This window comes from Tauraco erythrolophus, chromosome 1 (assembly GCF_009769465.1).
Source record: "Tauraco erythrolophus isolate bTauEry1 chromosome 1, bTauEry1.pri, whole genome shotgun sequence".
NCBI classification, from domain to species: Eukaryota; Metazoa; Chordata; class Aves; order Musophagiformes; family Musophagidae; genus Tauraco; species Tauraco erythrolophus.
Window position 1 is genome coordinate 129,371,806 of NC_141465.1, and position 13,402 is coordinate 129,385,207.

General features: G+C 40.2%; 1 protein-coding gene across 11 annotated transcripts in view; it reads right to left on the reverse strand.

Moving 5' to 3' along the window:
• DLG2 (discs large MAGUK scaffold protein 2) overlaps positions 1 to 13,402 on the reverse strand; it is a 1,082,159-nt gene that overhangs the window by 39,384 nt on the left and 1,029,373 nt on the right. For all 11 annotated transcript variants that reach the window (XM_086614508.1, XM_086614488.1, XM_086614523.1 and 8 more), the window contains one exon: positions 6,199 to 6,274. In XM_086614508.1, the coding sequence (XP_086470634.1) occupies positions 6,199 to 6,274 (76 nt within the window). The remainder of the gene's footprint in view (positions 1 to 6,198; positions 6,275 to 13,402) is intronic.

Here is a 13,402-nt window from a genome sequence, read left to right on the forward strand (position 1 = left end):
CATGGTCAGATTGCAGATTTTCTTCTGCTTCTATTATTGTCCCAGTACCAAACACTTTAGAAAATCAATTTATTACGTAAAATATTTTTAGAAGAGGAGTGCAAAGAAAAGCTGGTAAAAATACACTGCGTATGTGGAAAATTTTCTGATTATGGACTACAGAACAATTTCTCACTAAAAGTGGTGAAACTTTATTCTTAGAAAACTTAAGCCTAGATAATAACTAAACATATGTTAGAAACAATCTTTGATTGGAAGAGAGAGAGTATAGATAGTCTAATGCATCTTTATACTTTTTAATTTCTGATGAAGCAGGGATTCAGTCGGGATTATCACCTTTTTCTCTGCATCGATGCACCCAGATCTGCTGTTGTGAACCGCCAGCACAGATGCTGTGGAATTGTAGAATCATAGAAAGGTTTGGGTTGGAAGGATCTTCAAGATCATCTAGTTCCAACACTTCTTCAATGGGCAGGGACACCTTCCACTACACTAGGTTGCCCAAAGCCTCATCCAACCTGGCCTTGAACAATTCCAGGGATGGGGCAGCCACAACTCCTCTGGGCAACCTGTTCCAGTGCCTCACCACCCTGACAGTGAAGAATTTCTTCCTTAGATTTAATCTAAATCTCTGCTCTTTCAGTTTAAAGCCATTGCCCCTTGTCCTGTGCCTGAGACCAGAGCAGGTGTGACTGCAGGTTCTGCTTGGTGAAGATGAAGACAAATAATCTCCATATGCATTCAGAGAAGAAGAAATAACAACAGGCTTAAACTGCAGCAGTTTAGCCATTTCTAATGAGAGTGAAGGACTCGAGTGGACTGTTGGGAATAATATGAAATTTCTGTCATGGCAGGTCCTTATGTAGAGATTAGACAAATGTGCAAGACAGCAGGAAGGTACAGAAGACACCTTCAGGGCAGGAGGTGGACTCAGTGACTACCTGAGGTTCCTTACAGACCAGTTTTTCTCTGATTTGATGACTAGGGATGAAAATACTATGATTTTCTAGAGCATAAATTGTTTGGAAATAGTTAGTTTGTTTGTGGTTTTTTTTTTTTTTTTAAATTACTTAATCAGATGTCAAAATGTGTCGAAGTATCAAGTCCTGACACACACTGGATTTTGACATTTGGAGGGCATTGAGTATGCAGAGGGTTTTATTTACACCACAATATCGAGTTTGCTGTCTCAGTCAAGTTTAGCTTTTTCCTTTCACGCCTCAGCGTGGTGTTGCTGAAATGACAACAAAGCAAGAGGATGACCTTACATTGCAGGCAGGACTGCAGGATCCGTAAACAGAATCTGCTCCTAGAAATATTATTAAATGCTATCAAGCTTCTGACTGTCAGAATAAATACTTGCAGAGGCGTTTGAAGGGGCAGGCTGAGTGCAATGTAGGTGATCTGCCTGGAATATGAAAAGAACTGTGGACGATGAGTTAACTGAATAGAAAAAAGACTAATGGATGGTGATGGAGCGATATGGTGTGGGTCACAGCCCAGGACCTGCACTGCTGATGTGCAGCAGAGCTGCTGGGAGAGATTTTGGAGGGATGGGGCAGTTCCTTTTTTTGGCAGGCCACTGAGCAGCCTCACTGGGGCAGGCACCCATCTGGCAACGCTTCCCAGTAATCATGGACTGGACACCCCCCCATGCAACCCTGACATACGCATTAAAAACTGAGTGATTGTGAGAGGCGTGACATTTATTCCACTGGGATCTGAAATGGAGTATTTGTCCATAAAACAACGTTCTGGAGTCACTGGCCAAATAAGATGTGAAATGAAAAAGCATGTGGTATAAAAAAAATGGTTCTCTGTATAACATTAAGTTTTACCTAAACATTATATTTCAAGATACTGTGACACTCCTCTGGGAACAGGCAACATCCATGAATATTAGTAAGAAGGTGAGATGTTGATAAAGGTCTTTCCAAGAGCTACAGTTTCCACTATAAAAATATTTTCAAGAGACAGTCAAGAAATATGATCTGACAGGGAGAATAGCAAAAGAGACGCTATTTTTGTCTCCTGAAAGACTGGTTGTAATTACAATAGTTGAGAAAAAAGCAGATTACTGGTTCATCCCTTTTCCCTCTGTAATATTTCCATCATTGTTTGACATTCTTTTTGATTCAGTAAAAAAAACTGAAAAGCCCTCAACCACTGTGGGTTTTAGGATTACAAAAGGAAAGGCTATTTTTATTCAGCCTGAAGCCCAGGGTAGGGAGAATTACTAAGAGTTCAGTGTGCCGCATTGGCACATGTATAACCTGCTCACAGTTGCTAACATATTCTGCTCCTTTTTGCACAAAGGTGAGCATCAGAAGATACTTGGGATATGATCTTGAATTCGACATACCATAAAACATACTTTTAAATTCAGTTCGTGCTCACATAACTCCTGTAGCTTCCTCCAGCATAAATATCAGATGTAAAACTTTGGACTGCTCTATTTTCCGTTGATTATCCATAGACCAGTGGGCCCCATAGACTGAGACAGCAAATGCTGATGAAATCGTAAGTGATTTATCTTATCTTCATTTATCTTTTTTTATCTTAGAAACTTTAAGGTAGCCAGTGTCCTGGAAACTCTACTCCTTGCTGCAATAGCATTGAGCGGCTGTAGGGAACCAGAGGGGTGGACAGGCTGCTTTGATACTCCAGCCACCTTCACTAACAATCAGAAAAGCCGGTGAAGATCATTACTACAACTGTATGAATGAAGCTAGAGACTGACCTTTGTCCACACAACTGAAGCACAATCTTTGCTTGGTGAAATGAAGCTGTTTACACCAGTATTTGTATTCTTGTCCTTACTACGCAGGTGTTAGCATCTCTAACTGGTTTGATATCTTTAAAAATATTAACAGGACCTAGGATTCTGGTGACATCTCTGACCTTGAACAAATAAGTTTCTTTTGGCCAAAAGAAATAGAACATGAAAGAAAAGTAGCCCTATTGGTTTAGACCAGAGATCTAGTTAGCCCAGTACCTTTTTCTGAAGTTCTTCAATAACAGATGTTTAAAAGAAAAAGTAGAAGAACCATGATTCTTCCCCTTTATAACTCTCCACTTCTTGAAATCGAGAATTAGTATGTCCTGAGCTATATGACAAGCGTTAAAAGTTGTCATTGGATCCATTTCTTGCTAACTTACCTAATTCCTTTTAAACTTATTTATGTTTTATACAATATCCTGTAATAATGAGCACTAAAATTTAATTATGCATTGTGTGGAAAGGTACTATCCTTTGCTTGATTTAAACTTGAGACCAGAAGATTTCACTGGAGCTTCCTAATTGTGATTCACATTCCCTGGTTTTGTATCCATCCTGATTTTGTAGACTTTAATTTCACAAGCCATGGATTGAAGGAGTCCAATGAAACGAATTAAAAGGGATATAAATATTCTAAATCAGATTTGAAAAAAATGCTGAATTCATTTTCTAGATAAGGTAATGCACACAAATTTGGCTTGAAAAAGGAACTTTTGGGCCTTTGAAAAGATTATCCTATAGGTATCCCTGCTAACAGATTTGTCAACTGTATTGCTGAGCATTTTTAAACACCTTTTTAGTGAGACGGAAGCAGCTGATCAGCTACAAACATCACACCATCTGTAATACTTTGTATCTTATCTCCAGATTTGGGATTAGAAATGAGGTATAAACAGATGAAAATGGAGAAGACTTTTAAAACCTGTAGAATAACTAGACATTTCATATTTTAAAATCCTAGCTCAAAGAAATGTTCGTGCTATCTCATGAAACCTTTGCTGTGAGTTATCAGCTCTTAAACATTGCTTCTATAGGTGAAGAAAGGAGTCAGGGCCAGTAAGATGATTCAGGTAAAATTGCAACAGGATAAACCTTCTATCTGTGCAAAACCCTCCGAGGATTCTCTGCATTCAGTTAAATTTAGTTTAAAAAATGCTTCCATGGACAACTCCCGGCCAAATTTAGAAATATCTCATGAAAAGCAGTCTCCCAGTTTCATCTTTAGAGTAAATTAAGACAGTACCACTTGTTCACACGTTCATGAATCTATGAGGTGCAACAAAGGTGCCATGGACACACATAAGCCCATTCCTACATGAATTTTAGCTTGAGTTCGAAACAAAAGAGTTCTCCTGGGCCTACTGCAAACCCGTTTATCTGGATGGAATTTCTTCCAGAGAAAAAAAATAAAGCATGCAGTGTTAGACAGTTTATACCACTTATTTTTGAACACTGAAAGGCTAAATGGAAATACTGATCCCTAAAAGGCACACACATAGGTACTCAAACACTTCATTTTATGTGCCGATGCTTAATTTAACAGTGAACCCTTCTTCCCTCTGTGCTCTTTCAAACACAAACCTACATTATCTTTTCTCAAAAAGCCTTGAAATTGTGGGATTTGTATTTTTTCTTTTTAATAAACAAAAGAAAATTTTAGCAAATACTAACAGTAGAAAGTGTGCTCCCAAAAGGGTACAACGGGCTTGGTCTGTAATTACACAATTTCCTAAACACTGAAGCCAACGTTGATGTGAGTGGCTGGAAGATTAATGTTACACTGATGACAAAAATGGAAAAACAATTTGGAGAATCAAGAGGTAATTAAATTCTTGACAGACTCACTTGAATAAGGACCATTAGTTATATGAATGAATTATTCCCTGAGGCTTTGATTATATACAGGAAATAGACATTTAACAAGTGATTTCATTGGCAATATAAAGCTTATTATCTCCCAAAATAAATGGCAATGTTAATTCACAGGGTTGCAGAGAGTGGTCATTTCAAACTAAAAAATGGAGTTCTGACTCCTGAAGAAATGCAAGGAGATGAATAAGTCCTTTCACAATGCATTTTGTCATATATTTTATACCAAGTTATCCATATGTGCAAATAATGTGCAGAGGCTGAACTCTGATTCCACGTACCTTATAAATCTGGAAAACTGATTTCAGTCTGTGCAATTATTCTGCATTTGCACTGAGCTCAGCAACTGTTCTGCAGAGCAGTAGCAGGGAAGTATCTGCAAGTCTGCAATAGTATTTTGCTGGCATGTAGAAGCTTGGGACCCACTGCGCTAGGAACTACACGTTCATGGCAAGAGGAACGTCCTACCCTGATAATGTGTCTGAGTGAAAGGACAGAATACACTGGGATAAAGGACGTATTATTATTCTCATTACAGAGGGAAACTGAAGCAAGAAGAGATTAAGAAAGAATTTCAAACTAGACAGAGGACCACAGGAACAGCAGGTCTGAAAGGGACCTGCTGAACCACTTGGTTTTTGTCCCTTGCTAGCACCTGCCTAAGACTGTGTCCTCTTATGACCCAGTTTTGGCCTTGCCCTGTGTTTTCTGCAGCCAAACGGGACTTTTTGCTGATGGTTTCCAAAGCTCTGGCACTTGGTTTGCTCACAGAAGCCCTCGGTTGTAAATCCCATGCATGCCAACTGGACTGTTTTCAAAAATAAATCCCTGTAAATGTGATGTCAGGCATTCACTATGGCTATAAATGGAAGCTGCACTTCAGCAGAAAAATATACCTCAACAGCCAGGACTGTGGGCATTTCTCATGCTACAAGTCTCGCCAGCCAGCCGGCAACGTACAGGACATTAGACATCGGGCTAGTGAGAACTGTTGACTGTTGGGCTCAACAAAGCGATGCTGCAGTGGTGGAAGAGAACTTGTGTGTTTTGTGTTGGCTGGCCCCTCGTGCCTGCTGTGAAACACACCTGTGTTCAATGTCTGTCACAACTGTCAAAGCAGAACATCCAAAATCTAAATTTTTCATCCAGGGCTCTTTAACCTTCAACCTTTTCTTTGAGATTTAACAGCTTTTGAAGGCAGGGAATTTATGCTTCTTGCCCTATTTCGTTAAACAATTATCCATCCGCATTGATTTTTGAATTCTTTTCTTCTCTATCCATCGTTTAACTAAAATCACGGCTCTCACAGAATGCTCTTTATTTTCTTAGTGTCTTCCAATTAGGAGACACTGTCAGTCAGTATTATTATAAAAAGAATACACAATTATTTCAAAGATTATATCATACTATACTGCTGTCTATATTTGACTATACTCCAGGTCTTGATGACAACAATCTAAATATACCTTACGTTGCTAAAATTTTCTCTCTTCTGAAATGTATAAACCAATTACAAAGTGCAATTTCAAAAAGTTTCTCTCTTTACGTACCCCTTTTGCATCAATTACACCAGGTTTCGCGTTGAATTTCACCGTCTTCAAACGTGCACGCTCCTTCCTTTCAACTCTGGGGAAAAGAAAACACAAATAAAGAAACACACGTTGATCATAGCGGTGTTTTGTACGATACAGTTGATATCTGATCTCTCAAGTCCATTGGTGGCTTACTATGCATAAAGTGAGCATTTAAAGCAAATTTTATAAATTGGAAAGAGAGAGATGTGAGGTCACTTCCTCAGCTAAGCAGCATTTTTCTGGCAAACACAGGACTGGATTCAAGGAGCCACAGCTGTCCTACACCAGCAGAACAGCACTTCCTCCCAACACATGTGGGAGTGTGGTAAAAGCACAATTTGCTATCTCTAATTTAAGCTGTCTAAAAATCAGGCAATATTTAGAGTTCTTCTGTGGTCAGAGGAATGAAAGAAGGACCGAGAGATGACAAGCTGTTCACCTTGGTGCTTTCAGATATGCACTCTACGATGGAGTAAATTTTAGACCATGCAAATAAGGTAAAGTGAATCCCACAATTTCTGAATCTATTTTTTTTTAAAAAAACATGGTTTCAGACTAATGGACTGCTTAAAAATACCTTAAAAATTAACTTAAAATAGCTTACAAACCAGCATGTGACACACAGCAGTGGTGAACAGTGTCGTTCATGGCAAATGCAAAGTAAAAAGGAAAAAATTTCACCTGATGGGTTGAGAAGATGTAAGAAATTGCAGTTGCTGGAAAGGAGAGTCTTGATCCTTTTCCCTCTCACTGCCCCATTTCCCATTGCTGCCAGCAGTGCCCCTCATTGCTGCCTTCTCCGCAGCAGAAAACTAACCGAGTAATAAAAGTGATTAGGTTGTAATGGTTTTAAAGAGTTAATCGACCCAACTGAAAAGATCCAGCAGCTTGTGTGGCTGGAGTGGACTGGAAGAGTGGAAGGGGAAACTACTTTCCCTTATGTTTCAGAGCAACATTTGTCTTGAAGCTCGAAGGACAATAGAGAAATTCTCACCAACCTGAGTTTGAGAGAGGTACCTAGAAGCTTTTCAGGAGCCAATGTGTTACTGGGCAATCCTTAAAAAGTGTGTTAGGCATTTTAAGTTTCCTCAAATTGCCTCAAACCCATCAACTAGCATTCACCACACACAGAGACCATCTGCCCATGGTCTGCAGTGCCCTTTGCTCATGATCATAGAATCATAGAATGGTTTGGGTTGGAAGGGACCTCAAAGATCATCTAGTTCCAACTCCACTGCCATGGGCAGGGACACCCTCAACTACACCAGGTTGCCCAAAGCCTCATCCAACCTGGCCTTGAACAATTCCAGGGATGGAGCATATACAACTTCTCTGGGCAACCTGTTCCAGTGCCTCACCACCCTCAGAGTGAAAAATTTCTTCTTTATATCTAATCTAAATCTGCCCTCTTTCAATTTAAAGCCATTGCCCTTTTCCTATCACTACATGCCCTTGTAAAAAATCCCTCTCCAGCTTTCCTGTAGGCCCTCTTTAGGTACTGAAAGGCTGCTATAAGATCACCCCGGAGCCTTCTCTTCTCCAGGCTGAACAGCCCCAACTCTCTCAGCCTGTCGTCAGAGGAGAGGTGCTCCAGCCCTCGGATCATCTTCGTGGCCTCCTCTGGACCCGCTCCAGTAGCTCCATGTCCTTCTTGTGTTGGGGACTCCAGAGCTGAACACAGTATTCCAGGTGGGGTCTCACGAGGGCTGAGTAGAGGGGCAGAATCACCTCCCTCGACCTGCTGGCCACGCTCCTTTTGATACAGCCCAGGATACGATTTGCTTTCTGGGCTGCCAGCGCACATTGCTGGCTCATGGTGAGCTTCTCATCCACCAGCACTCCCAAGTCCTTTTCCTCAGGGCTGCTCTCAATCCATTCTCCACCCAGCCTGCACTTGTGCTTGGGATTGCCCCAACCCACGTGCAGGACCTTGCACTTGGCCTTGTTGAACTTCATGAGGTTCTCACAGGCCCACCTCTCCAGCCTGTCAAGGTCCCTCTGGATGGCATCCCTTCCCTCCAGCGTGTCCACAACACCACACAACTTGGCGTCATCTGCAAATTTGCTGAGGGTGCACTCAATCCCACTGTCCATGTCACCAACAAAGACGTTAAATAGCTGTTTAAGTCTTAGGTTCTACAATACTGACTTTACAATGCCTCAGATTTTTAAGGGTCTTGCCCTCAGCTCAACTGAAGTAACGTTGAAAATGGTATCACTACAAAGTTTTTCTTGTTTTAAAAACCTTATTTACAAATGAATTTCAAATTTCTTTTCTGTCAGATGAAGATACGCTATTTGTTACAATATTCAAGTGCAGAGAAACTTTCTTGAGGCTTTGATGACTTAAAACTACAGAAGTTTGCTAAAAAGAGCTTTTCTGAGGAGATGCACAAATACTCAAGGGCAGAAGTGCTATTTTCAGTCACTCTAAAAGGCTATGAATTGGGTGGGTGGTCCTATTGAAACCATGCCCTGCAAGCAGATAGAACGCAAAGAATGTGTTTTTCTGATTCATTTCAGTACAGACCTCATTGCTAGTGGGTGAATTCTGGAAACAAAGCTGGGTAGGTTCACATCACTGAATAACTTGGTCAAATAGGAGAAGACATAAATTATAAATTTCAAGGGGTTTTCTTTGAGCTAATTCTAGTCTGGCCCCATGAACTGACCACCTTTTAGCAGTTGGATGCTTTGGCTGAACTTATCTTCAAGATCAATTTACCATAAATGAATCCAGTATGCATTTGCCAAGACTGCCCCACAAGATGCACCAGAGTGCAGAAAGTGAAGGCAAAAAGGACATTTGCTTTGAAAGCTCAAACCTGACCTGAGCTGAAAAACCAGAGCACACAGACCCTGTGACCCCACCTCCTCGGACCTGAGAGCCTAAACTGCAGTGTGATATGACCCAAAACTTGACTTAGTCTGTACACTTCTGATATTTGTATGTTTAAAGAAAGTTGAAATGCTCCAATGAAAAGCCTCAAAAGTTATTTGATCCTGATATCCACAGCTTCAACAAACACAGCTTGAGGGAGGAGTTGTTGTATTGTATACGCAATGCCTTCAAAGTGAGAAAATACCCTTTCTGAGAGAAACAGGTATCAGAATCATTGGCAATGAGCTGATGCCAGACAAATTAATTTTAAAGAAAACACAGACAGTTTCACTTTTTAATGCTTAATATGTTTAGCCACCGAAATAATATAGAAGAGGAATGAGTGGCATCCCAATCCATTCGTAGCTTAGAATCCAGAATGAACGAACACAAGTGACAGTCCTCAGTATAGAGGAAAAAGAAACACACTAGGCAATACAAAGGACATCAGACTAGATCATTCAGTGTTCCTTTTCTGTCCCTAGGTATTGTGGATCAAAATCCTGAATTTCCATCTTTCAATGAATGAGCATCATTTTAAAAACATCTTAGTAAAACTTAAAATCCATTATCATACTGAAATATAAGCAGTAAATATTTTACCTGTGGGAAAACTATATACCCTTAGTATATTTGAAAAGGTCACCATTACTACAAGATTTACACATGTTGTATATTTAAAATTTTCAAAGAGTATACTTAAATAATAATGCCAGGAATTAAAAATATATATATATATGAGGCGAGCTCTCCTCTAAGCAAAATCAACTCCCAAACAAACAGATGCAGAGAGAGAAATCTAAAGAAAGGAAGAAGCTATTCATGTCCTTACCTTGACTAATATGGTCATTACTGTGAATGTGACATTTACTACCTTTGCAAAATCATCTACAGAATCTATCTGTAGATGGTCCAAGCAAAAAAATTCGATCATCTACCTGTAATTGAAACAGTAACTCTGTTTGTCTAAGATTAGGAATTGCTCTAGGAAATCTAAGTCGAATCCTGCAAAGCTAGCTTCTAAAAGCTCAATATTGTATTTTTATTACACAATAAATAGCTGGGGAAAAGGTGAGGTTTATTATATTCTCCAAATTGGACCAAATATGACCCTTTCTCTAGCTTTCACAGTTTCCCACAAATGGCACTAGAATACATTGCTGCAAATCTCTTGTTTTCTAATTCTAAATAGTAAGAATATCTTGGTAATATCTTGGTTTTGATAAATATATTTTTTGAAAAATACAAACTCTAGTCTTGTGACAGAATGATAATTAACACAACATGTTTCCTTCTGTCTGAGTGGGCTTATATATTTCCTACTGAAACACAGTGAATACTGGTTGCTATAGCTACAGTTTAAATTTAGAATAAATGCATTTCTCTGTAAGTGTGGAATATTCACATGGAAACAGCTCAAATGCAGCTTTCAAATTAAATCTATGTTATTAAAACCACATGAACAGTCTTAAATTTAAACTAGCAGATGAAGTCCCTTGATAGTACCAGTAAGAAAAGAAGACTTGAGGCTGTGTAACTGCCTAAATAGGATGGATGCCTTCTGAGAAAATAATTAGCTCAAATGAACACAGTATTCTACTTATTAATCTGTGTTAACATTTAGACTCATTCCAGTCCTGTCTAACTTCCTAAAATATCTGCTTTTAACTTCACTTCTTATTCACTGTGTAAAGAAATTTGGAAATTAACTCTGAAGAGTGGACCTTATTTATGAAAATCGTCATAATTGCATTAGCCACCGTGGAGGCATCACTGCTTTCCCAGGCACAGCAGAGAGATGACGCGCTGCAGAAACATTCTGCATTGCTTTGAGAAGTATAAAAATAATGTCATTAAGTGCCATTAATCCTCCAGGCAAACATGCCAACAGCGTTCATACATGCTCAGCATGCCTGCTGAATCCTATAAACATTCATAATCTGGCTCTGTATCACGGATAGCGCGCAGCGTTGCCTCCCATTACAATTTTCCTGTCACCTTCCACAATAAAATTGTTCTTGGTTACTTATAATTTAGCTGAACTATAAAATTCCAAGCTGAAATTTCACGTGTCTCAGGGAGATAACTTTACTATTGCTGCCCAAAGTGTCAATGAAATGGGTTAGCTGTTGGAGAAAGGCTAGGATAAAATAAATGGTTTTGCCCAGTTTATAATATATTCGTAAAGAACTTCAGCTCAGGTGCTCTACTGCCTTCATGTCTTGGGTCTGGGACTTGAAATGTGGCAATATAGCTCTCTTTTTCCTGAAGGAATCAACTCAGTATATGAATACCTGAACAGCTTTGGTTTTTACATGCTCTTGAGAACTCTGTTAGAATTTACCTTGGTTCTCCAAAGATTAAGTCTTTGATGGGGTGGTCAGGACTGCAGTGAACGAAGATGCTCCCATAATTTTCGTCTGACCTACTGAGACACTTTTGCCATGGACAGAGCTAAAACAGGAACTAAAACGATGAAGATATAAAGTATTATCTGCATCAAGAGGAGCGTGGCCAGCAGGTCAAGGGAGGTGATTCTCCCCCTCTACTCTGCCCTCGTGAGACCTCACTTGGAGTATTGCGTCCAGTTCTGGAGTCCCTTACATAAGAAGGACATGGACCAGTTGGAGAGGGTCCAGAGGAGGGCCACGAAGATGATAAGAGGGCTGGAGCACCTTTCCTATGAGGACAGGCTGAAAGAGTTGGGGCTCTTCAGCCTGGAGAAGAGGAGGCTCCGGGGTGACCTTATAGCGGTCTTCCAGTACCTCAAGGGGGCCTACAAGAAAGATGGGGAGAGGCTGTTCAGGAGGGCCTGTTGTGATAGGACAAGGGGTAATGGTTTTAAAATAGAGGGAGGTAGATTCAGGTTGGATATTAGGAAAAAATTTTTTACCATGAGAGTTGTAGAACACTGGAACAGGTTGCCCAGAGAGGTGGTGGATGCTCCATCCCTGGAGACGTTCAAGGCCCGGTTGGATGAGGCCCTGAGCAACCTGATCTAGTTGGAGATATCCCTGTTCCTTGCAGGGGGGTTGGACTAGATGACCTTTGAAGGTCCCTTCCAGCCCTAACGATTCTATAATTCTATAATTCTATAATTCTATAATTCTATAATTCTATTAAATACCAGTTCTTTTAGCATCGTTGATCCAGCTCTTAGAAAATATATTTTTTAAAGGGACACTAATTCAAGTACTTTTAGCACTTTTTTTTCAGGTTTGTAATTGCTATATTTAAGGAAAATTACACTTGACTCTGTTTTTTTCCCCTAAGAAAAAGAGAGTCTGGTCACAAATGGTTTTTTTTGCAGCAGCTGACATTGTGAATGCCTAAATAGTGTGCGAGTGTAAATTCTTTACATTGCTTTAGCTGACAGCAAACCTACCGTCCCTTGTACAACGTTCTGATCAATCAGTGGAGGAAATTGCTTTTAAAGGAAGAAATGTTTCACTTCAAACTGCGTCCATTCTTCATTCACCCTTGCCACACAAAGCAGGATTATGAGGGGTTGGGCAAAAAAGTAAAGTGACGGGGGAGGATTCCTTTCTGCCAAATTTGCAGAGGCCCAAATTTGCAACCCTGACTTGCTTGATGTACACATTGCTCCCATGCCCCTTTCTAATTATGGATCTGCTCGATAGAGCTACTCCTAAGGGTTGAGGAAAGCACAGATACGCTTTCCAAAACTACTTGATGGCTCAAGTCCCATTTTCAAAAAGTGCCTGGGGGTCAGTGAAAACTCAATGAGATTTCAAGAAATCTTTAAAGACACCTACATCCAGCATTCAAATGTGACTTGAGAGCTGAAAAGCTCCGAGCCGGTGTGGTGACAGCATCGCCTAGCACAACTGATGAGGATTTCACCTCCAGCTTTCAAACCGCTCTCCAAGTGTAGCTCCCTGCAGAAACACTGCTGTGTACAGGGAAATGGTCTAAGACCATCTGAGATCTGTGACAGCTGGAGTATACCCTGTATGCCCATTTTCTCTTGAAACTGCTCTTGGTAGTAGACACCTCATGGCCCTTTTATCAAAAGTAGTCAGGATTCATTCTCTTCTTCCCATGTAAAGCTAAAGAAGTGGAGAGGTACATTGAAAATATACTTCGGCCTTCAGCGTTTCCTCACTAGCAAGTTCAAAACTTTGGGATGATGTTCTCTTCCTACTGCTCTTCTGAGGAGCTTATTACTAGGGTGCAACACTCACTGCACTGCAATGTCTTTCTGCTATTGTGTTTCTGGGCACATATAGCTTTTGAATATGGGCCTCTGGGATTTTTCAAAATGAGACTTTCAGTTCT